The following is a 26486-nucleotide window of genomic DNA, read 5'->3' on the forward strand; positions in this document are numbered from 1 at the left end:
TAACAACTGCTCCTCCCGACTGATGGCTCAAAGAATCCACCTCATGAGCAGCATGGACAGTGATTGACTGCAGCGGTCCCATGCACATGTACAACATGTAAGATCTGCTGGACAAGTGAAAGACCAATGGGGAACGCTGAAGCAAGAAAATTTTAAGGAGGTATTATTTATTTATTTTACAACAATATCAACTTTTAATATATTTTTTAAAGTCTTGGACAACCCCTTTAACGTTGCTTTCCATTGCCACTTGAGAGATCGTAGGAGTTTACTATATTTCTATTACCTTTTAATACTGTGGGTATATAAGCAGGGCTGTGAAGTCGGAGTCGTGGAGTCAGAGTCTGTTTCCATTTTGGTGGAGTCGGAGTCAGTATAAAATAGACCGACTCCAACGCCTAAAATATATAATAAATTGGGTACAGTAGTTCAATGCAGTTTGTGGGGAATATTTTTTCATAAGAATTTGGGAACGTTATGAAATGTCCTATAAACGTCTGTCCTATTCCTGATCTAAGGGTCTAGACTTTTAGCTGAGATGAATCTGTGCTACAGTAAATTTATCACTTAAACATGAGCCATGTATGAGGGAGTCGGAGTCGTGGAGTCGGAGTTGGAGTCGGTGTCATGGAAATTGAGGAGTCGGAGTCAGAGGTTTGGCTTACCGACTCCACAGCCCTGTATATAAGTAATTTGGAGCTCTGCATCAGAAAAAAATGATTGACTGTGACTGTTTACTTGCACCAAGCAAAACGTTGCTGAGAGTTTTGTGTGATTTTTGGATACTTTGCTCTCATGTAAATGAAACATAAATAAAGCCTATTTCAAAATCCCTTAAATTGTCATCTGTGTAGGGTGGGCATACGCTGTGTAAATGGTGCCCAGTCATACAATACAGCCTAGCGGTGCTCTGTGACCTGTCGCCACTGTAGTAAGAAAAGCCTAAGTCATATTTAACAATAGATTGGAATGAATAGAACCATTTTCCTTTCACTCATCTTCCTATTCACTCTCTTAAATGGAGCACAAATACAATATCAGATTTGTATTTTTTTTTACAGCCAAACCACTTTAATGTTGTCCTCAAATAATACCTGACAACAATATTTTGTCTATAAAGGAGATCGAGGACACTCGTTTTTATGTGTGAGCGCCATTCAAAACCAAGGTGTAAACAGCGAGGATTGTGCCGAACATGAGAAAACCGCTTTGCTGGTCATATTAAAAGCTATGGAGTAAATTTATTAAAGGGAATCTGTCAGCAGGTTTTACTATATAATCTGAAGGCAGTAGGAGATAGAGGCTGAAACACTGAATTCAGGGATGTGTCACTTGTCAACGTGTGTGCTGGTGTTTACTAACTGTGAAGGATTTATCACTAAGAGATTATAATTGCTGGACTATATTAGTCCGGCAACGCCCCTTCCTGTGATAAGCAGCTCACTGTCTATGGACTTTGTACACTGAGAGTCTGGTGTGGTCGGGGTTAGCTTTCTCAGCTCTGCTTTATTTTAAATCTAAAAGCTCTGATTGTATCAGAACTGCTGCACCCAGTAAATTGAGTTACACATCGTTGGATTCAGGGTCTCTTTGCCAACATTATGCTGCTCTCAGATGAGGAAGCAAAAATCTGCTGACAGATTCCCTTTAAGGCTGGCATTTATCAGAAGAGTAGATAAAATGCTTGCCTCTTAATAAATATGATCATCCTTGGTGCCAAAACCGGAAAATGCAATCGACTAAGGCTATGTTCACATGTCCAGTAATCATCCGTCATAACGGATCCAGCAGCAATCAATCCATTGGCATTAAAGTTGTGCAGACACAACATTTTTGTCTGTTTTTAAAAACTGATTTTAGCTGGACCATATATTTTTTTTAACACTGAAATCTATGGACAACGGATCCGTTATCTTCTATTTGAAACTGATCCAGTAAGCAAAAAATGGATCCTTTTCAAATGAAAGAAAAACAGATGGCAATTTAATGGATCCATAGACTTCAGTGTTAAAAAAAACAATACAGCCGAAATAAAAAATGTTGACTCTGCACAACTTTTTTTGCCAATGGATCACTGCTGGAACCGTTTTCAAGGATGATTACTGGACATGTGAACATAGCCTTAGACTGTAAATAAGTTTGCACCACTCTTTGTGCTTTTCTTTGGCTTTAAAGACGTTGTCCACTACTTAGCATCACAGGGTGATTGTAAAATAAAACAAAATTATTGCTTCTCTACCTGACCAGCACTACTCTTCCATACTCAGCTCTTTGTATCACTGCCGGTTTTCTGCTGGATTCTTCTCCCCGTGGGAAATCATGTGACTTTGAAGCTAATCAGTGGCCACCAATCAGCTGCAGCCTTCACATTGTATCCGAGTAAAGTAAAGAATTCACTTCTTACATCTCAAGGCGGCTGATTGACTGCAGGGGTCATGTGCATGTTCCCTGCTGGAAGAAGTCAGCTGGGAACTGGTGGAGGACACAGTGCTTAGTCCAGAGGTGTTGTGCCGATCCCATCCTGAGTCCATTTAGAATGGGTTTTAAAGAAGTGGACAACCCATTTACACGTAATAAATATGCCTGTTTTGCCCATAAAAGCTAAAACTCACCCACTTTTCTTGCCACTTTTTAAAATTGGCAAGAGGAGTGCTAAGACATTGGTAGTAAAGTGATGGCACCAACCGTTGGCCTATGCTTCTGCAAAGTCCCGTGCTATTGTCTGTTCTACCATTTACCAGCTGCTATTAAGATTGGGGCATTGAAGCTGGCACTGGAATATATGGCAGATATAAAGTCAGAAGTGTGACTGGCACTGATATAAGGAGCCATGTGGGTGGCCTGCGGTGCACCACTGTTATGTCAACATGATGGCCGTCACTTTCATGGTCGTGTCATATTTTAACCAAATTTACATTTATTTTTATAATCTTAGAAATGTTCATTTTGATAATTAAGAAAATCTTATATTCCGGCAATGTCACGTCACATTATCTCTGGATAATATAATTTTATTATGAATATTTTCATTTAAATCAGGATAAAAATGCATATGTTTAATATAGAAAAAATCAAGGGTAAAATTATATTTATAAAATCCTGATTTTTTTTTGTAAATCCACATTAAAATAGGTTTTGTCTTGTTCCCAGAAAATCGATACCCTGATCTCCACTGTAACATGTGCATGTATGATCCCCGTTCTGAGGATTGTATTTGGGCATTTATCAGGAAAACCGTCAAATCCCTCTGCTGCCGGACAGGCTGGGGATACCATGCAGAAGAGATTGCTCAGGGCTTATGGCTAATGAGTATCCTTATATTTGATACCTTGCTGAATTACTAGATGAAACATCCAATAAATATTGTCAAAAACTGCAGAAGCCACAAGTTGGATTACAATAACCTCAAGGGTCATTCCGGGCAAAGATGATAATGGCCACTATTGACCATGGTGTCCTATAGGATAAAAGCACATGGTGCGTATTTAGTAATATGCAATATAGTTTCTGCTATAGGTGGCCATACACATTAGATGGCTGTCAGCCGGACTATGCCATCTCTGCCCCCTCTCCCATACACAGGCTCATTTAACCATGTGCTCTGTGTTCTCCATGAGAAAGCCACCGACTGATACATCGGCCGGCAGCTTAACGCATGGAGAACGATGCAATCGGCAGTCTGAAATCGGACATGTGCCATCGACATCTGTCCTGGCCAATCAAAAATTAAAAAACTGACCAGCACCTCCAAACAAAACAAGACAAGTGTGAACAGGTACAAGCCAATATGTAAATTGTCTCTTCAGAGAGGAAAGAGGACTAGAACTCTAGTGCCACCCATTGCTAAAAGTCAGTATCGACCCTTTAACGAGCCTTGCCACATGACTTAGGATAAAAGCCATACCAGAATCTCAAGTTGCAGACACGGTGTTTCGGGATATTGCCCCTCATCAGTGCAAAGAGTGAGATCTGGTTTGACTGGGTGAGAGGCGTCTGATCAGGATCCAAGGGGCAATATATCTCCTTATGACGAGTGACATGCCAAGCCTGGCATGTCAAAGCCGTCACAACTATTAAAAATAACCAAGAAAATCCTGACCATCAGCCGGTCAGAGCCCCCATATACATTAGACCATCGGCTGAACCCATCAATATCAGCGGGTTCAGACGACATTAGTCTAATGCATATAGGGGCCCTACGGCTCTGTTCATGTGTCTGTTCAGACTGTCCTTTTGTCCGTTCTGTTTTAAGAACAGTCAGAGGGAATAAGTGATCTGCTGCATGATATATGCAAACTGACGTGAAGGGGCCTCATTGATTATGGGTCTTCTTGGGTCTCATTTGGTTGAAATGGAAGAAAAAAGTCCTGGTGTTCTTGACCACTAAACTGACCCCCATAAAAATCAATGGGGTCCCTCTGCTTCTGCTTGAAAAAACCTGAACAGACAAATGGAATATCTGAAAGGACATGTGAATAGAGTCTAACTGGAAACTTTGCGGCATTTCTTTTTGGGGACTTTTATTGCAGATTTTACCCTTTCCTATGCAGAAAGTGAAATCTGCTGCAAATCCATGACAAAATCAAAGAAGAAATCTGCATGTAGGACATGTGGATTCTGCTGTGAATTTGCTACAGAAATGCTGCAGAACACCTTCAGATATACTGTGGAAAATCCCCATCAATTCCATCAGGTGTGCAAGTTATTTGGAGACACAAAAATCCGAGATTTTCAATTAAAACCCCCTTTACAATTGCTCTTTTTTAATAACTTTTTTTCCCTGAAGCGGTTTTGAAAAAGTTTATTTTTTCCAAACTGTATTTTGCGTCTTTTTTTTTATTTAAAGAGTGTTTAATTTAGAGCGAATTCCACAAGGAAATCCACCTAAAAGAAGTGACATGTCATTTTTTTAAAAAAACCTCATCAGAAAACAAAACACCCCAAAAAACCTTCCTCATATGAACAGCAGAGTGGATTTTTGCACTAAAATTAATGGTAAAAGTATTCAAAGAGTATGTAAAGCGTTTTTTTTTTTTAGGCAGATTTTGGAGTGGATCCCGATCTGTATGAACCTAGCCAAAGCTTTGTCAGCATTTCACAGATCTTGTGTGTCCTATACAATATATCTGTATTGTTATGCTGGATACACCTACTATTCTCCTTCGTCTGATAATCTACCGCTATGTGTGTCAGTCTATACTGCATTTCTGCCATTTTCTTCATCATCCAGGAAGATCTGGATTCATAGCATCCATTTACTGGTTATTAAAGAAATTAACAGAACTATAGATATGAAAGTGGTTTTAGTCTCAGCTTTAGTCTGTACAATATCTATCCAGCCATATTTTAGAAATAGGAGTGGAATAGCAATTAAAAACCTTGCACTTTAAGGCTATGTTCACACATCATGTTTTTTTCAGTGTTTTTTATGCATTTTTAATGCAAATTTTCAGCTGCATTTTGCCAGCACCAGCAAAGTCTATGAGATTCCAGAATTCTCTGTTCACGCATCATGGTTTTTTTTGTTCAGGATTCTGTGCTTTGCATGTTTTTTTGGAAAATAGAGCATGTCACTTCTTTCAGCGTTTTTTCACCCATAGGAAGGAATGGGTGGTGAAAAAAACGCTGAAAAAACGCAGGTAATTTTTTTTTCAGCATTTTTGATGCCAAAATAGATTGTTTTGTTTTTTTCCCACTGAACTTTATGTACTGTACATGCATAAAAAAGAGACAGAAGGACTGTGAAAAAAAAGCGCTGAAAATCGAACCAAAAAAGCACCAAAAAAGAAAAATCCTGAACAAACCTTCCTTGAGAGATCAGGTTTTGCTGCAGAAAATTGACGCAAAAAAAAAAAAAAAATGGGTGAACGTAGCCTTATACAAACATGCCTTCACACTATCTTATCTTCTGCTACACTATTGTGTCAGTTTCCACTGTTCTTCTGCCATTCCATTCATGAACCAGGAATATAGATCTCACCGAAAAGTGAGCACGATTTACGTTGAGAAGTTTGGTAATATACACTGTGAATATTATCATCCCGCCATGTCGTGCCTGTGACTGTAATCCACCGAGGTTTAACTAAAGCCACATGTCTTACTTGTCATTAGTATTCTCCTAGAGAAACCTCTAAAAGACATTTAATCAGAGAAGTATCTCAGATTCACTTCTTTCGAGCTGCGCACTGATTAAACGCTTCTACCGCATTTGCATTAGGAAGAATGGATGGAATGAGACCCCCAATGTCATAGACGTTCCCGCTCTGCGTGAGCGGTGGGGGAGAAGTCCTGATAGATAACCTCAGAGGTGCACAAATACCATATAATTCCGCAGAGGCTTCCTGCGTATCACATCATTTCAATCAAATGACACGCTTAAGGGCAGAGAAAGGCAGACATGTCAGACGGCAGGTTCAGAGCAAGTTCATCAACTACTGATCATGAGATGGTAAACTTCAAAGACCATTGTTCACAGTAGTTTGGATCCGAGCAGAAGACGTAACCTCTTCGCTGAGACTTGTCCACGTGTTCCAGTTTATCCTTCCTTTCAGTCTCACAACATAAAATACTCTTTTTTTTTTTTTTTTTTTTCTGCCCCAATTCATGTTCCTCCATGTGACAAGTGTGAAAAGATTTCCATCTGAGCTTCATGTGGAAACCATTTAGAAATTACTAAATAGTCCAACTGTAAAATTGTGCAGAGGAATTGCCAGGGTAGATTCATTCAGAAATATAACAAGGAATTATAGGGAAGTTTTTCTCCTCCAGTTCAAAGTCATGAACATCACGCTGCAGATCTAGGAGGCATGAATCTGTCACTGAAATGGCTCCTTTACAGCAGGGATGTCAAACTGAAATGCACAGAGGGCCAAAAAACATGGACAAAGTTGCAGGCCAACCTTGATATCTACTAACAGCCCTCCACACAGTATATGATCCCCCCATAGTTCTTCATGCAGTATAATAGGCCCTAAATAGTCCTCCATACAGTATAATGGCCCCACATAGTCCTCCATACAGAATAATGGCCCCACATAGATGACCATACAGTATAATGGGCCCCACATAGTCCTCCATACAGAATAATGGGACCCACATAGCTTTCCATACAGAATAATGGGACCAACATAGCTTTCCATACAGAATAATGGCCCCACATAGTCCTCCATATAGAATAATGGGCCCCACATAGTCCTCCATACAGAATAACAGGCCCCACATAGTCCTCCATACAGAATAATGGGCCCCACATAGTCCTCCATACAGAATAATGGCCCCACACAGTCCTCCATATAGAATAATGGGCCCCACATAGACCTCTATACAGAATAATGGCCTCACATAGTCCTCCATACAGAATAATGGCCGCACACAGTCCTCCATACAGAATAATGGGCCCCACATAGTCCTCCATACAGAATAATGGCCGCACACAGTCCTCCATATAGAATAATGGGCCCCACATAGTCCTCCATACTGAATAATGGCCCCACATAGACCTCCATATAGAATAATGGGCCCAACATAGTCCTCCATACAGAATAATGGGCCCCACATAGTCCTCCATACAGAATAATGGGCCCCACATAGTTCTCCATATAGAATAATGGGCCCCACATAGTCCTCCATACAGAATAATGGGCCCCACATAGTCCTCCATACAGAATAATGGGCTCCACATAGTACTCCATACAGAATAATGGGCCCCACATAGTCCTCCATATAGAATAATGGGCCCCACATAGTCCTCCATATAGAATAATGGGCCCACATAGTCCTCCATACAGAATAATGGGCCCCACATAGTCCTCCATACAGAATAATGGGCCCCACATAGTCCTCCATACAGAATAATGGGCCCCACATAGTCCTCCATACAGAATAATGGGCCCACATAGTCCTCCATACAGAATAATGGGCCCGACATAGTCCTCCATACAGAATAATGGGCCCCACATAGTCCTCCATATAGAATAATGGGCTCCACATAGTCCTCCATACAGAATAATGGGCCCCACATAGTCCTCCATACAGAATAATGGGCCCCACATAGTCCTCCATACAGAATAATGGGCCCCACATAGTCCTCCATACAGAATAATGGGCCCACATAGTCCTCCATACAGAATAATGGGCCCGACATTGTCCTCCATACAGAATAATGGGCCCCACATAGTCCTCCATATAGAATAATGGGCTCCACATAGTCCTCCATACAGAATAATGGGCCCCACATAGTCCTCCATACAGAATAATGGGCCCCACATAGTCCTCCATACAGAATAATGGGCCCCACATAGTCCTCCATACACAATAATGGGCCCCACATAGTCCTCCATACAGAATAATGGCCCCACATAGTCCTCCATACAGAATAATGGGCCCCACATAGTCCTCCATATAGAATAATGGGCCCCACATAGTCCTCCATACAGTATCATAGGGGGTCGGCAGGCCATGTATAATCATCCCGCAGGCCAGAGTTTGACATGTGTGCTTTAGAGCCTCTGTTTACAATTAAAATCTAAAGTTGCCCCCAGTTTTCTTTGTTATTATTCTTTTTGGAAATTATACATTGTTGTCCTGTGATTGCCACAGTTAGTTGGGTTAACTTTTCGGGACAAGAAAGAAAATATTGGACAGTAAAGCTACTATTACATGTCCCTAATACATGGGGGCTCATTCAGACGTCTATATTTCTTGTAAAAGTGTTATGTGTTTTTCATGGATAGCACTCGTAGTACCTGTGATAGTCTATGGAGTTCGTTTACCTGCCCAATTTATTTCCTCTGACCTAGTTGTCCACACAAAATCATGGAAACTTGTCTGATATTGACCTGAGTGTGGGATCAAACTCGCCAGTGGAAATCTATGGGTCCGTGAAAAAATCAGACAGCTAGATGCCATCTGTGTGCTGTCCGTATTCCCACTGACTATTTGATAAGAAAAGCTTGAGAAACCTCCATCAGTTTTTTTTTTCATCAGAGGAAAACTGATGAAACTCTGATCAAACTCTAATGGTAAAATCTGACACTGATGAAACTCTGATCAAACTCTAATGGTAAAATCTGACACTGATGAAACTCTGATGACCCTCTGATTAATAACACTGATGAAATTTAGAACTATTTTTTGTATACAAGAAAAACCACTGGAGCCCTTAGGCCATCTTCACACGTTCAGTATTTGGTCAGTATTTTACATCAGTATTTGTAAGCCCAAATCAGAAGTGAAGCAATCAGAGGAAAAATATAATAGAAACACGTCACCACGTCTGTATTTTTGGCTTACAAATACTTATGTGAAATACCAACCAAAATACTGCCGTGTGCATGTGGCCTTAGGATGATTTCACGAAATGTGTCATATACGTAAGAAAAGCACCTGAAGGATTCATCAAACATCTCAGTGGACCCCCATTCACCCACCAGAGGCACGCAAAGTGTTGCATTTGGCCTCTGTGAGTGGCAGAATAAACCAGTTGGTGTCTTTTTTGTGGCCACTAATGAACTTCCCCTTCTTAATGGTTCAAGGAAGAAGGAAAAAAACAAAACACCATACTCATGTCGCTGGACCAGTGCTATTCCTTCGTAATGTGCACAGCATCCCCCACCTGTCTTTTGGCATCAGCATCTAGTGGGGGTCACTGATTGCCTGCAGTGTTCACATTTTGTTCTGATTCTCCTACTTATATACCAGCAGGCCGGCAAGGTGCTCAGCGCTGAGTACAATGCAATGACGCTGGTCTGGGAGAATGTTTATTTTTTTATTTTCTCACCTCTCATGGCCCATTAAGAATGGGTGGTCCAGTAGTGGACACCATCTTTAGACATAACTATAGAGCTCTATTCACCCAACTGAAACTAAGTAAGTGTCCTTTTTATTTTTAAGGCTCTCCATACACATTAGATGGCTGTCGACTAAATGATCCTACGGCTGATCGAACGGTCTACCGCAAACTCAGCCGACTCTGCCATACACAGGAACGCTCGTTCGGCTGAGTGCTACTGTGTTCTGCATGGCCAGCAGCTTATCTACGGGAGAACAATACGATTGACAGTCCAAAATCGGAAATGGCCAATTAACATCTTTCCCAACAATCAGTCACCTGGTGCCCCCATACCTATTAGACTGTCGGCCGACCCATTGATATTGTCAATTTAGGCCAACATTTGTCTAATGTATATGAAAGTCTATATAATAAATCCTATGGGTCATGTATGCCACTGTATACAGCAATATAGAGTGGAGAGTTCTGCTGGAGATTTTCTTCGTAGCCCATTCCTACGACAGAAGATTCAGATCGTGCCTTTACAGAAGAACCTTACAATCTTAAATAACACTACCAAATAATCAAAAAATACATCCATATGTTCGTTATATAACAGTACAAAGTAATAAACTTATGACACTACCGAAGTAACAGATCTATATAGCACCCAAATAATAACTTTGTAAAGTTCCTGAAATCCAAACTTTAGGCACTACTTGTTCCTATCATTGAGACAACAGGGATCAACTCTCAAGGACTGATATTCACCAGAGAATTCTAGCAATATCAGACTAGGTTCCGTAGCTTTGTGCCCACTAAAAAAAAGCTCAACCTCCATCTATGCATCTATGTGCATGCCCACGAGTAATTGCATGCTAAAAATGTATTCAATCAATCAAAAAATGGATGTTATTAGCAGCCAATTATCTCCAAAATCAACTGCAGATGAAATTGTCTGCTGCCTTTTTTGGGGGGCCCATTATTGCGTCAAAGCCTGTACCCATCAGAGGATCTTCTAGTACTCTTGTTGGCTAGTGGAACCCTGCTCATCTTCTTTCCTGGGTTCCTACACTGGTGGATTATATCATCAGGTCATCTCCAGTAGGAACTTGAAGGCATCTAAGGGTGCATTTACACTAATCAATCGCGGGTACTGATCTGCTACGTTGAAGCCAAACAACGTATGTTCAGAAATCTGTTTAGACCGGTCGGCTACACTTTCATGCACACAGAATGATTGATCTGGGCATATAAATGAAAACTGTTTTCTGCAGCACATGTCCTGTTTAAACCGGACAATGTGCTGCCGAGAATGATTAATTTTTCTACCAGCTTAAAAATCATTTCACCCTAAGAATGAGCATAGTGTTTGTTCATCTAGTGATTGGTAGCACTGTACATAGAAGAATGCCATTATAAGTTATTTCTTTAAGTAAAATAACCTTCACACGTTATCCCATATGGTTTTATGACAAGGAAAATTATGCAATAAAAATGTCTACAGCAGAGAGTACAAATGCGATCAGTAAACTCTACTTAGTTTCCCTCTTCCATCATTTATTATGAGCTGAGCCCTTTGTCAGTGATTTATTGAAAACACACTTTACTTATCACTGGAAGGAATCTTAATTAAGAAAGGAATCCATTGTGGTTTGTGTACTGCTGTACTATATTATGGCTTTTGTGTTCATCTCCAGCATAGAAGCCATTGTTCATATATTCACCGACGCTTGTTCATTGATTCTTAACATTTTACCTTGTTAACGCCAAGTCTCTGTATTCCACGGTGTCATTGTGTAATTGGTTGGTATAACTGAATATGGTGTATGCTTATTTGATTCCATTATTTTATGTATAAAAGTGGAGTATAAAAGTAGGGATGCAGCTGTATATACCATTCTGTTGGCAAGGTCACATGTGAAATAAGCAAGTGTAAAAGTACCTACGAGTTAAGAAATCTATACACAACAGACTAATATTGGCAGTACTCACCGATTTTGGAGGTACCGAAGACTATATTATGTGTTCGGTGGCCTCCCGACACTCACCGATGACGGTCGGAGAATACAAAGATCAGAGTTGGATTTCAACATACCTGATCCTTTTGTTCTCAGGGGAGATAAGCTGACTCCAGACGTGTCTGGTAGTGGTTTAAGGCTGTGTGCCCACGATGCATTTTTTAAGTGTTTCTGCAGTGGCAAAAACGCTGCAGAAACACTTAAAAAAACGCATGTTAGAAGGTCTGCCATGTTCCCCAATGATAATCCGCATGTGCTGTGCACATGCTGCGGAAATTTCCGCTGCGGATTATCATTGCGGAAAAAAACGCAGCACTACCAATTATTTTGCGGAAGTGTTGCGTTTTCGCCGCCATTGACTTGCATTGGAACGCATGGATTACGCATCACTGTATATGTAGATGCGGAATCCACGCGTTTCAATGTGTGGATGGTACCCGGGTGTAGAGGACAGGAGACTCTCCTCCAGACCCGAGTACCACAGAACCTGTAAAAATAAGAATAAAATAAAAAATAAATATAATACTTACCTTCTGACTGCCCGCGGTGCGCTTGTCCTCTCATGCCGGCAGATCGCGATAGACTGAAGGACCTGCGCTGACATCATAGTCATGTGACGGGTCACGTGACGCTGATGTCGGCAGGTCCTTCAGTGTACCGCGATCTGCCGGCAGTCAGCACCGAGCGAAGCCAGACACCGGAGGCCATCAGAAGGTAAGTATAGATTTATTTTTTATTTTTTGACATTCTCTCGGGTCACACTATATAAATCCATGCATTTTGCATGGATTTATATGTATAGTGTGACCAAGTTGACAAGCACTTTCCAAGTGATGCTAAAATTGCTTGGAAAGCGCTTGTCAACCGGAATGCGGAAATGCATGTGAAGAGCGCTTCACATCCGCATGTCCCTGGCAGGAAAACGCATGTACAATCCGCATGTTCAATCCACATGTACAATCCGCATGTACAATCCACATGCGTTTTTTCTGCCAGGGAGATGCAGAAACGCTCAGGAAAAATCCGGAGCATTTCTGCATCGTGGACACATAGCCTAATAGTTGTGGGCCAGAAGAGCTTGCAACAATTCCGATCTTGTGTGAAGGGGATGCCCTATTAGGATGGTCCTTTCCACAATAGCATGAGCAGTGTGATAGCACCTCCTCTAAACAGGTAGGAAGCATTTAAAGGGAATCTGTCACCAGGTTTTTGCTACACCATTTGAGAGCAGCATGATGAAAGAAATGAGACCCTGATTCCAACGATGTATCACTTAGTTTACTGGGTGCAGCAGTTATGACACAATATGAGTTTATAGATATAGCATGTAGAAGAAGAGTCACAGCTTTCTATATACATTGTCTATTGACAGTGAGCTGCTTATCAGAGGAGGGAGCGTGGTCAGACAACTTGGCACATGATAATGTCCTAATGATAAAACCTTTATTGTAAGTGAACAACAGCACACAGCCTAATGAGTGACTCATCACTGAATTCAGTGTTTTAACCCATACCTCATGCTGTTCTCAGATTACACATGCTTGTGGCATACATAAAGAGAAGCCTCTCAACAAAATCAAAATGGGTCTGATATTCTGTTGTGTTCTCCCTGAAAGGGGTCAAGGGTTTCTTTCTTCTTTCCATGTCCCTCAAGTCATTCATCATCCTTTTGTTTGTAGTGTTTTCCTAAATCTCGCTACCCAAGTGGAAGAGACTATTCAAGGGTCTCATATGAGGCCCAATTGGTTTGTCTATAGGGTACAACACCATCCATATCTATCCTTCCTAGATAAAATACATTGGAGCCAACACCAGAAGAAAAGTGTCTATTTTAAATTCAATGTAAAGGAAATATAGATTACAGTATCTTGAACAAGGACTTGGAGTGAGGCCCAGTTTGGTTTTGTGCCCAGAATTGGGCCTTAAGGGCCCCTCTACTTTACGAACTGTACAGAATAATGATAAAACCCCTTCATTTTGTTCATTTTCTTTCCATCCATGATCTGTTTGAAGGATAACATGCAATTTATTATATCCATGTCTGAAAAATGCTTGGATCAAAGTTATACACTTGGTAAATTGATCTTTTACTTAGTGTTGTTACATTGTTTCAACAAGCAGGAAGACACGAAAAAAATTATCAAAATCCTCTGACATGATTTATGAATGTCTGTTAATAAAAATAAACTATGGAAAATGAAGATTCAATGAACCCCACTTTCAAACACGCTATATTCTCTTCAAGATGTGCTTACATCAAACCCTAGCAATTTTTCTATGGGAAACTCACAAAGCTAGAACTGATATTGAACACCTGCTCTTTACAGTCAGAGACCATCATGAATACCACTCTGTGCAAACAATTCAAGTTATTACAAGTGCCTCAAATATTTGCTGCTTCCACACAGATCCAACTATCTGACGGAGAATGGAAGCCTTTGAAAGCATCAATTAAAATAATAACTTACAGATGGTTAAAATATGTCAGATTTTTTTTTACTGTACTCTGTGAGAGCAGACTACCTCTTACCCAACATTCTCTTGACCCTGATGTTAAAGTGTACATTACCTATGGCCTACGGATGCTGTTATTGGCAATTTTGCAACCAGTACTTAAATGGGGTTGTCCACTTTTAGTAAAAAAACCTTCTTAAATATTATATTCCCCCTGATAAAATAAAAGTACCCTATACTCAACTCCCTTGCTGACACCATTCCAGTGATTTTGGCTCGGGGTCTCTTGAGGCCTACATGACATTATTTTGCCGCGAGATCCCTGCAGCCAATTAGTGATCAGTTATGGGCTACAGTTCTCACACTTGCTTTGGACGTCCTAGTTTAGTCCAAAGGAAGTAAAAGCACAGCAGCCCAATAGTAGACACTGATTGGCTGCAGGGCTCACAGCTCACGTAGCATAACACTGTGAAGTGAGCCTCGGGAGACCTGGAGCTAAAATTACTGTAATGGCGCCTGTATGGGTGTTGAGTATATTTGTTGATTTTATTTTACATTGGTAAATATAGAATTTAAGAATGGGTTGTCCTAGTAGAGGACAACCCCTTTCAGAGACACCATTATATTTTTAGTCTGATCCCAAAATTTGAGGTTCTTCAGAGGACTCCTGTGTCCTCTATGAGAGCCATATCTGTTGGTGGCTCATCTCAGAGAGAACAAAAGGATTGGCAGTCGGAATTAGGACATGCCAGATCCTTAACTTTACAACAATCAGCTGTCTAGATCCCTCGATCATATTAGACAGTCAGTCAAACATGTCTGTATCAGAAAGTTCAGCCAACCTTAGTGTAAAGTGTATGGGGGGGGCTTGATCTACACCTGGCTGATTTTTCCAGCATAAATCTAATTTTCATTGTAAATACATGTTAAATACACTTCAGAATCTGCAAATCTGATCACCATGGCCGGTACCATGATCCACTAAGGATGTTCCATGCACAAATCCGAAAGAAGAATCTTCAACATTTCAATCCCATGTGATCGTACCCGTAACGATTGCATCATTTTAGTCCCGTGAAATCCAGCCTGCATCCCACATGCTTTACCACGCAGCCACATTTGTGAGGCTCATTTCAACATAGATCTTGACTTCTTCCTACATATGGACAATTTTCTGCATCTTTTCAACTAGGATAAAAAGAAAACCTCAAACATGTGCTGCCTGTGGAGAGATGCCGGCTAAGTAGCTACTTTTTCTTAGAATTTCTATTTGGCTAATGACATAAGAGTATTCCATGTTTTTATATGTTGCAGTATACATTTCAAAGCCGTACTGTTCTGCCTACACCATCTTTAGATATTTAATTTGTAATTCAAATGAAGGAACATTACCGCACTTGACACATCTCAGCACTTTAAATACTGTTTGGTGTTTTAATTACTTGGCTATATAAGAGCATTTAGAATATTCCCTGGTGTTTAATTAACATATGTCTTTGAAATTGTTTATGTCAAAATTGGGTTAAGTCAATACATTGAGTATCCCCCGTAGGTTGAAAATGTAGTCGTATAGACATGAAATTAATTGCACCCACTCTCTAATAAGTGACACATTTTCCATTTGTTATAAATCTTCTCTTCTATCCCAGAGGTTGGGGTTCCCTTGTGTGATTTCTTGGTTCACCAGAATATTTTTTTTAAAGAAGCACTCCCATCAAAAATGTATAATATATATTGTAATCATCATATTATATGGCACTGGGCAATTTCTCATTTTGCCTTTCTACCCAATTAATTCTGTTCTCCATTAGGTCTATGACATCACATGATTAAAAGCCGGCTAGCTGAATCCTTCTAAGCTCTATGTGGAAACAGGAGGTCAATTTTGTCTTCACAAATCATGAGTCACTGCAAAAGTCTATGACAGGGGGCAGGAGCAGAGCAGCCGGGTCAGGAGTTGAAGAGGGGGATGATAAATGCAGGAAAATGAGACTTCCTATTTCGACATAGAGCAGAGAAAAGAGAAGAATTATCTGGGTAGAAAGGCAAAATGATCAATTGTAAGTACACAATGCTATATAATATGATGGTTGCAATGTTTGTTCCTTCACATCTCCATTCCTGAGATATGGTCCCCTCTTTCTTTTATGTCAATCTAGTCTCGTTAGACAAGAGGTTCTGGTACTCAAGTAGAGTCCCACAGAGAAGAGTTGATGATTACGCCTATTTGTCTAAAAAGACTTGATTTTCATACAAGGAAGAGGGTGCTATATATCAGAAATGGTGAACAAAAAACCAACATAGCCACATTCAAGATGTCAAGAGAACATTGAGCTTTACACCAGGTAAAATAAATATGTATTTTTGGCTAGTGACTCATGTCCTTTGGGGGAAACCTATCACATTGTACTTGCAGTCTGATCTGTCGACAACCTGATACATAGGATTAGAAGCTGAGCAGAAGGGTATATAGGTTAGTTGGGAAAGAATCAGTATAACTTGTACTTTATGTATTGAAAACCCTGGTGTTTGTGTGCTTCTCAGTCCAGTGGGTGGTCCTACTCAGTGATTGACAGCTGTGTCTTCATGCACAGTGATACAAGGAAGACTGTCAATCACTGAATAGGGCCGCCCACTGGACTTGTATGCATAAAAATACCAGGAATTTCAATGAATAAAATGCAAGTTTTATTGAATCTTTTCCCACCAAAATGTATATCAATCTGATTAGCTTTTCCTGCTCAATAATATCCTGCCGGCAGGTCAAGTTTTAAGGTGATGAATTTGATCCTATACATATTGAAACTCACTTAATTGAAAATCTGAGCTTGTGGGGGAAGATAGCTGCTATGAGCATCACCAATACTAGATTTTGATGCCACTAAAAATGTTTTAGGAGTCTGTAGCTACTTTAGTGGCTAATAGGTTTCTGCATTTTTTCTATTTATTCTCCAATCGTTCACCTCTTACATTGATGTCTATGACTGGTCACTTTTTCTATGGGGGAGCTTGATAACAATGACATCTTGATGTCAATGACATCAATGATAGCTTCGCTTCATCTTCTTTCTACAGGGTTGCCCATAGGTATGTGATTATAGGTACATCTGACCTTGAACATTGCTTGATGTGATCCAAGATGTCCACTAATTTTCAGGTCTTTCAACCATTACCCATAGGGACATGCAGATAAGTAAGAGCAAGGTGACTTAGATAAGGAGTGTTGATGAGTGGTGGTGGGTAAGGTTACTATTACTAATCACAGAAGATTCAGTGAATCGTGTGGCCACTTGCTCTTGGTGTCCAGCACTACCGGTGGCTTTCGGTCACAGATTCGCTTCATGCAGTTTAAATATCAATCGACCATAGAGTTGCTCTTTAGCCATAACATGTGGTTTCTCATCACGTGGCATCAGCCCAGTCTAGAGCATAGTGCACGGCATGGATTTGTTAGTGATCTCAACTTCCTTTCTAGTGCCGTTCTGTCCATCAGGGTAGACAATATCCTTGCTTTTTCAGCTTCCCCAGACGTTCTTCTGTGCATTAACACATGCTAGATTTCAGCCATAAGACGTGGTGTAAAAGATACAAGGGGCTATATTTGTCCCAGTACTTTTTTATTTCCTATATACACATTTAATGATGTGCACTTAAAAGATTTCGGCGTATTAGAGCATCAGGGTTATCCATTTGAACATACCACTCCAAAGATCCCAAAAGGCCTGAACATTGATGTATGTGAAACCATATATTTTCCCTCTACCTGAACACTTAATCTTACTCCACTCAGTCACTTCAATATCCAGCTCATTTAGTGCTTGTGACTGCAACAATTGCATGACCCTTTAATGAGACTACCATGAATGGGACGCTCCTCTTCTCCGTGCTGTATGTATGGAATATCTTCCATGGTCTCTCTGGATGGGAAAGACTATTTTGTATGTGCATAACCTGTACTGTGAGCTGATGGAAAGTCTATATAAATTATTAACTGGAGAAATCCTAGAAAATATCCTATTTATAATTACTAAGATGTCATTTGCAAATCTTTTTCAGATACGAGGCGGAAAACTTATGATCACCTACACAAGAAAAAGTGACGCAGGGAAATATGTATGTGTTGGTACCAATATGGTGGGTGAAAGAGAAAGCGAAGTAGCTGAACTAACAGTATTAGGTAAGAGTTTTCCAGCCTTAATTTTTACATACAGTATATGGCTAGTTTTAAAGAGGTTTTCCCCTTTCATATGTCCTATTAGAAGTCACTTGCTTGTAGGCCATAACTTTGAGTGAGAACAGAAAGTCGCAAAGTAAGAATTACCTGTGAACCTGGCCTGTGAATGTATTAAGTGGATAGCCATCCATTGGAATGTCCATCATATGATGGTATAGCCATCAGCTGTGGCCAGCATTGGACCTTGACATTCAGGCATTGAATTGCGGTCGGTCAACCCAGTTTAAAGGAAAAGTTGTCTTGATGTGCCAAACTTATTCCAGTAATGGTGCATTTACACTGTGCCACGTACAGTGTTAAAAGGCTGGCTTCCAAAAGCATCCTTGTTGGTCGGTGGTTATTTAATAGCCTGTGTACACTGGCCAACCTTCTTAGTGTACATAGGCTGCCATTATTCTCAGCAGCGTAAGCCTTGTTTAGACTGGACAATGCGCCGCTAAGAACAATGATCTTTTGTGTTGCCAAAAAGATCCTTTCGATGAACAAGTGTATTTCTCATTCATTGGGTGATCCTCAGCCTGTTTAGACTGCACAACTTTTGGTAAATTAACGTTTCTAAGAACATTTATTCACAATAACATAGCTGTATACATGGGTTTTAACAGTGGTAACATGCCTACTTTGGACACATCATACAAATAGATCAATCACTGGAGAAGGACATCATGGTTGGAGAAATAGAAGGAACAAGGCGAAGAGGAAGACCAGCAATACAATGGCTTGATACTATCAAAATAATAGTGGAGAAGACCCTGGCAGACCTATCTAGACTTGCACAAGATCAATCTTTCATCCATCAAGTCGCCATGGCTTGGGATCAAGCCGAAGGATGATAAAAAAAAAAACATAAGGCAGCGATAACTGCCTATAGTCCAGCAGAAGTTATCATAAAGGATTAAGTCAACAAACATCTAAAATGGGTTTAATATATGAGATCATTATCTGAAGACCATTGGGAGCTCAAGCCTATTTGGGAGAGGAATGACAACAGAGCTCATCGATTTCAGTGACATTGGCTAACTACGTAATGTGTGGGGTATACTGACCCCCAACAATGTGGGAATGTCAGTGAATAGAAGGTTAGGCTAGATTTCAATATGCTCAATCCTTCCCGTAAGTGATACGATCCTATTAGAGGGGCGGCTGGCTGCCATTGTAGACAAGTCCGTTTGGTAAACACGTGCATGATTAGCAAAGCCAAGAATTAGGGTGTAAAGGGGTGTCAGAAAGAGTAGCTGTCGATTGACTGAATGTGAAAGAGGACCATCTGAACCAAGAGCAGCATTAACGAGATGCTGGCCGCGTTATTGACCTGTGCCCTGACCAGTTCCCTTTAAACATATGATACTCAACTAAACTGGGTTTAACCATGATTTACAGATAAATATCTTGGTTATGGACATCTTAATATTTTTACTATGCCATCATTTTAACTAGACCATTGTTTAAAAAAAATACTTTAACCTAATTACAATGCAAAGAATTTCACATTTTAAGTTCAAAAAGTCAAAATGTGACCTATTACTTCTTGACTACAAAATTGCTAACATTTACAAAATTCCCATTCACTAATAGTCTAATTCCATTCTCTAGGCTGAAGAAATGCAGAAATTAAAAGAAAAAATCGAATTCAACAGACGTTGAAAATATTGTAGATGACTTCAAACCATCAACAGCAGATAAACAATGTTAGCTTTTTCACAAAACATCTCGCTTTAATCTAATTAGTTTATTCTGCGTTATAGCGGCACAGAAAAAAAAAAATCCCATAGGATAAAATGCCTTTGTTGAAACAGGTGCTGTTTGTTATTTTTGGCTGTAATAAGTGAGAGGGAACATTTTAGTGATTGCCTGTCATTATAATTATATCTTCTGGAGAAGAGTATTAAAGAGTACTCCTAATCCTAGAAAGAAAGTAATCATCATTTTTTGCATTCCCTTCATGGTGATAGTAAAAGTAGCCAACTTGGACTTCAATTATATATTTAAAAATAACAGTATTTAAGCTCATGGAGTTCGGATTTTCCGCAGCTTTCGAAAGTTTCATGTTGCATTGTCTGGTGAAAGTATAAGACATGTCCTTAGAATCAATTATTAGTATCTTCAGAATGGGATTAGGCTAGAAAAACAATTGCTTAAGTTTTTGGCTAGAGACCCCATGACTGCCCGATATATTCGCAGCTCTGCAGGTTTCCCGATTGACGGTGAAGCTTTTCTCCATGATAAATACACATGATAGCGAGACGCACTTGAACAACTGTAGAACAGGTGGTGCTGCGGTAACTAGACACTTCATTCATGAATAAATAAACCTTAACTTTTTTTTATCCTTCTTAAAACTAATCCTTAGTATTGGTTTCACACCTTAACTTTCACCAAGGCCATAAAACAACATATTTCACCTAGTTCTTCACATTCTAGAGCTAAATTGCAGCTTGGCCAAAAAAAGCAATTATAAAAACGGGACTAAAGATGGTTTAAGTCAACATGATCTACTGTAATAACCATCAGTCCAACTTTCCTCGCACTAATGTTTTAGTGGACATGGAAAGTATACATCTTATATTAAAAGTGCCCAAACACTTATCTGTCCACTGACCAAGCTATCTCTCCCAACTCCTACATATACACTCTCAGTTAAGCCAAAGATCAGGCATTCAAATTCAACATCACCGACTCTTCTCCTCCCATTCTGACAGGGGAGAGTCGTAAAGAACTTTACCGATTAGATGGTTGACTGCGTCTGTCCTGCTATTTTTTCTCTAAAGGGGTGCCTTTACTATGGAGGTCTTTACTTAATGAAGTGCTTCCATAAAAGTTTTTATCCTCTTAATATATTGCAGTCATTATATTATATATCTCTGTGTAATTACAATTGCTCATTTTGCCTTTCTACCCAGCTAATTCTTCTCTTTTATCTGCTCTATGTAGAAACTGGAAGTCTGTTTTCCCTGTATTTATCATTCCCCTCTTCAACTCCTGACCCAGCTGCTCCCCTGCCAGGGACTTTTACAGTGACTTATGAACAAGAAAAATTGTCCTCCTGTTTCTACATAGAGCTTAGATGGATTCAGCTAGTCAGTTTATAATCATGTGATGTCATAGGCCTAATGGAAAAGAGAAGTAAATAGCTGGGTAGAAAGGCAAAATGAGCAATTGTAAGTACACAGTGCTATATGACATGATGACTGCAATATATTAAGAGATTAAACATTTTGATGAGAGTGCTTCTTTAATGGGATTGTCCACTACTCGGACAACCCCTTCTAAATCCCTATATTTCCCCCTTGTAAAATAATAAAACCTATACTCACTTCTGGTGCCGTTCCAACAGTGTCAAAAATGGCTGTCCCAGGGATTGCGTGACATTGTTTATGAAATGCGATTTCTGCGGCCAATCAGCATTGGCTGCACCCTCCCCGCCTGAATCACATATATCCGGAAGAAATGAGCTGTATGTGATTTGTTCGAGGGTGGGGAGAGTAAAATCAGTGGTGAATGGCCACAGGGAATGTGTGACATTATGTCACACAATCCCCGGAGAGCTAGTGCCGACACCGCTGGAAGAGCACCTTGGAATTGAGTATAGGTGTTATTATTTTACAAGGAGGAAACATAGGGATTGAGAAGGAGCTTTCCGAGTAGTGGACAGCCCCTCTAAACTTCCCTTTAAGAAAACGGACATACAAACTGTAACTGGATTCATCCCTTTCCATGAGCTTTTTTCTTTTTTTGCGGGATAACCCCTTCACAACAGATTATATGTCACTTAACCTCGTTATCTAGTGTGTAAGGGGTCACCTGATGCTCCTGGACGATGTTGAGGGGAAAGAGGTATCAGGCAAATTGGATTCCTTTGTTCCCATTAAATTGTACATGCATGCTTAGCAAAGTAGGAATGTACTGTGTATAGAGGAGTCAGGAGAAATAATGGCCAAACAAGTCTTCCGCTGATATTCATTCTGTTACAGCAGTTGTAGACCCTTGCCACATGATATTATGAGTTATAATGTCCTTTGTGGTGAAGACGTTGTCTGGTGTTGATGACTTGGTCTTTGAAATGCAAAGGTCTGACAAATTGTATACCCATTAGAGAAAAAAAGCATGTCATCTGACTTTAATGACTTTGTTCTTACTTACAGAAAGACCGTCCTTCGCGAGGAGGCCAAGTAACATGGCGGTGACAGTAGATGACAGCGTTGAATTTAAGTGTGAGGCTCGAGGCGATCCTGTTCCTACTGTTCGATGGAGGAAAGATGATGGTGATCTGCCTAAAACAAGGTACTGTAGGCTTTAGTTTTCCAAGATGAAGTGTTATATAGTTCTGCACCAGGACGTTTTTTGTAAGTGAGTCAAAGACCTTTTTAAGAATACACTGTTCTGTTGTGACTTAAAGGTACTCGAAGACCTTCAATATTTGTCAGAGCTTTGCTCATTTTCCAATGGCTATTCCTTCAGACCCTTCAAACATATGTACATCTTGTGTACTTGATAGGTCTGATGGTGGCTTATATTTTTCAAGAACCAAGGGATGGAATGTTGAAAATCAGTATGCCCAATCTTTCCTTCCTCTAACATCATCAGTCAAGAGACCATCAGAAGGCCTTTATAAAGTCTGTTGGTTCCACCAAAAATCGATGGGTTTGGCTAATTTTACTCTTACATGCATGGCTTCTTTTAGACAGTCATTCTGACCAAGTGTCTCATGTGGCTCTCCGATCTTCTGTATCTAGCTGGTACAAGATTCCACAGATCTTGTACTGTTTAATTGAAATTTTCATTATATCAGCTCAGTGATTCTTCCATGTGGAAATTATTTCCGTTGTAACCGAACTTTAGTGTGGTTGACAGAGGAATGTTGATTTGATCCTGCCCAAACCTGGTCCCAAGAAGACGCTTCTGCATGTTTTTTTTTCTGATTTACAATATTTTGATGCTTTCATTTCAGGTATGAAATCCGGGATGATAACACACTCAAGATTCGTAAAGTTATAGCTGGGGATATGGGATCCTACACGTGCATTGCAGAAAACATGGTTGGCAAAACAGAAGCCTCAGCGGTCCTCACTGTTCAAGGTAAGGCGTTGTGACTTATCAATATGAGAAATCAACTAGAAAAGCTAATCTAAGGCTGCATTTACCCTACCGGATATGGCCGTCAGGCGACCTCCGATCTGCTACATGCGGCCAATCCGTGTTCATCTAATAGTCTACTTACACAGGCCAACTGCACTTCCATGTCTACAGAATGATCATCAGGAGTCATTCTGGATGCATGGAGAATGATTCTTCTCACCAGCACGTGTGCTGCCGAATACAAACATTTTTAAGCTTGCTTTAAAATGTTTCACCCAAGGAACGAGCTTACATTTCGAGTGATTAGTGAACTGTTTAGAAAGGAATAATCAAGAAACGCGCGTTCCTGGGAACACTCATTCCTGATATCGGCCAGTGTAAATGCACTATGTTTAATGTAACTAGTCTTTTCTATGTTTATAAAATGACCAATACAATTAAGACATTATTTTTCTTTGCAATTTATATTTACATGTCACAGTAAGGTACAATTGATGTATATGTTTTCCTTGTGACTTTTGCATTTAGGTCACATTTACATTGCGCTCAGAAGCAATATATGTCACTCTCCGCTGGATTCCAGTACTCGTCATTCATCTTGCAGGGCTCCTGATTTGCATACAGACTCACTCATGTTAATTACTGTAGCATATAGAGCCAGCATTATGAAGAGGTTCAATGTAAAGACAAATGTGACAATTTTACTTTTAATATTAGTTTGTAAAGGCAGATTTATGGGCCAATTAAAAAAAATCAGTGCTAAAATAGAGGCACCAGTATAAAATATCCCAATGGTAGTGGTCAAGTTGCATCAATTAGGAAAAAATTTTAAAAATTTGGAGCAGTTGGACAAATATTGTTGTAAATTTTCTGACCAAGTAACAATACTCTTAATATGTTCCACCTCTTTCTGATTCCAGTGATGTGTCACTTACTGAGCTGCCTGCTGTAGTTTTGACAAAAGCACACTTTTATCAGCAGGAAATTATCACCAGAGGACTAGTAAACCTGCTGCTTTCTTGTCCTCCATATTCTTGAGATCTGTATATCTCCATCCTCACAACTGATTGCATCTTTCTGCCTATGCACAGTGTACACAGAAAGCAGCCAATCAGTAGTGTGGGAGGGGTTATACAGAGCTCAGCACTCAGAGAACTAGTAGATCCGCAGCAGATAAAATGTGTATCAAAACTGCAGCAAGCAGCCCAATAAGTGAAACATCGCTGGAATCAGGGTCTCTGCCTTAACGTTATGCTGCTCTCAGATGAGGTAGTAAAAACCTGGTGACAAATTCCATTTAAGAAGTTTTAAATGAGCTTGGACAATGTTATCCAACAAGTGTCTCTTTTTAAAAAATAGGGTGATGGGTATAGGATTGAAAATGGTTAGGGTCTTGATCTGTCACCATCATGTGCATTGGAGGTATATGGTGGAAGGATTTCCTGACATATTCTTCTGGAGGAAGCTGTGATGTATCCCATTGCAAAGACATACGGTGGGATACATGGTTAATAGAAATGTTATTTTTTTCAGTTTTATTTTTAAAGAAGCACTCCTCCTCCCATCAAAATTTGTATCCCATTAATTTATTGCAATCATCACATTATACAGCACTGTGTACTTACAGTTGCTCATTTTGCCTTTCTACCTAGTTAATTCTCTTTTGCATTAGATCTACGACATCACGTGACTAGCTGAATCCTTCAAAGCTCTATGTAAAAACAGGAGGTCAATTTTTCATGTATGAGTCATAAGTCACTGCAAAAGTCCCTGGCAGGGGGAGGAGGAAGCAGCTGGGTCAGGAGCTGAAGAAGGGGATGGTTAGTGCAGGGACAAGAGATTCCCTGTTTCTACATAGAGCAGAGAAAAGAGTAGAATTAACTGAGTAGAAAGACAAAATGAGCAATTGTAAGTACACAGTGCTATATAATATGACGACTGCAGTATATTAAGAGGATAAAATCTTGGATGGGAGGAGGGCTTCTTTAAGACCGTAATCTACTTTGCCATTCTGTTTTGCAAAAATTGTATACCAACTAATTGTTGCCCAATGGAAACCAAGATAAAACTTTTATGGCCTCCGTTGAATGAATAGAGCTCCAAGAATACATTAAAAGAACTGGTTCATCTGCTGCAGATAAAACTTGTATCAAAATTGCAGCAAGATGCCCAGTAAGTGATAAGTTGCTGGAATTAAGGTCTCTGCCCCTACATCAGGCTACTCTCAGATTGGGGTAGCAAAACCTGGTGACAAATTCCCTTTAGGAAGTTTTAAATAAGCTTTCACAGTTTTCCTGAATACACTTTTCCAGCAAGTGTCTTTTTTAAACATTTAGGGTGGTGAGTGTAGGATTTTGATCTGTCTTCATAATGTAGATTGGAGGTATATATATATATATATATATACAGTGCAGACCAAAAGTTTGGACACACCTTCTCATTTAAAGATTTTTCTGTATTTTCATGACTATGAAAATTGTACATTCACACTGAAGGCATCAAAACTATGAATTAACACATGTGGAATTATATACTTAACAAAAAAGTGTGAAACAACTGAAAATATGTCTTATATTCTAGGTTCTTCAAAGTAGCCACCTTTTGCTTTGATGACTGCTTTGCACACTCTTGGCATTCTCTTGATGAGCTTCAAGTGGTAGTCACTGGAAATGGTTTTCACTTCACAGGTGTGCCCTGTCAGGTTTAATAAGTGGGATTTCTTGCCTTATAAATGGGGTTGGGACCATCAGTTGTGTTGTGGAGAAGTCTGGTGGATACACAGCTGATAGTCCTACTGAATAGACTGTTAGAATTTGTATTATGGCAAGAAAAAAGCAGCTACAGTTATATGAAAAAGTTTGGGCACCCCTATTAATCTTAAGCTTAATGTTTTCTTAAAATTGGTGTTTTTGCAACAGCTATTTCAGTTTGA

The 26486-nt window shown here is 39.9% G+C and overlaps 1 protein-coding gene across 5 annotated transcripts in view; it reads left to right on the forward strand.

Moving 5' to 3' along the window:
- Positions 1-26486, forward strand: part of ROBO1 (roundabout guidance receptor 1) — a 1620698-nt gene that overhangs the window by 1470048 nt on the left and 124164 nt on the right. For all 5 annotated transcript variants that reach the window (XM_073668214.1, XM_073668217.1, XM_073668213.1 and 2 more), the window contains 3 exons: positions 18301-18421; positions 22621-22759; positions 23427-23554. In XM_073668214.1, the coding sequence (XP_073524315.1) occupies positions 18301-18421; positions 22621-22759; positions 23427-23554 (388 nt within the window). The remainder of the gene's footprint in view (positions 1-18300; positions 18422-22620; positions 22760-23426; positions 23555-26486) is intronic.

This window comes from Phyllobates terribilis, unplaced genomic scaffold, assembly GCF_046119375.1.
Source record: "Phyllobates terribilis strain yellow unplaced genomic scaffold, ASM4611937v1 Scaffold_2__4_contigs__length_985480577, whole genome shotgun sequence".
Taxonomy (NCBI): domain Eukaryota; kingdom Metazoa; phylum Chordata; class Amphibia; order Anura; family Dendrobatidae; genus Phyllobates; species Phyllobates terribilis.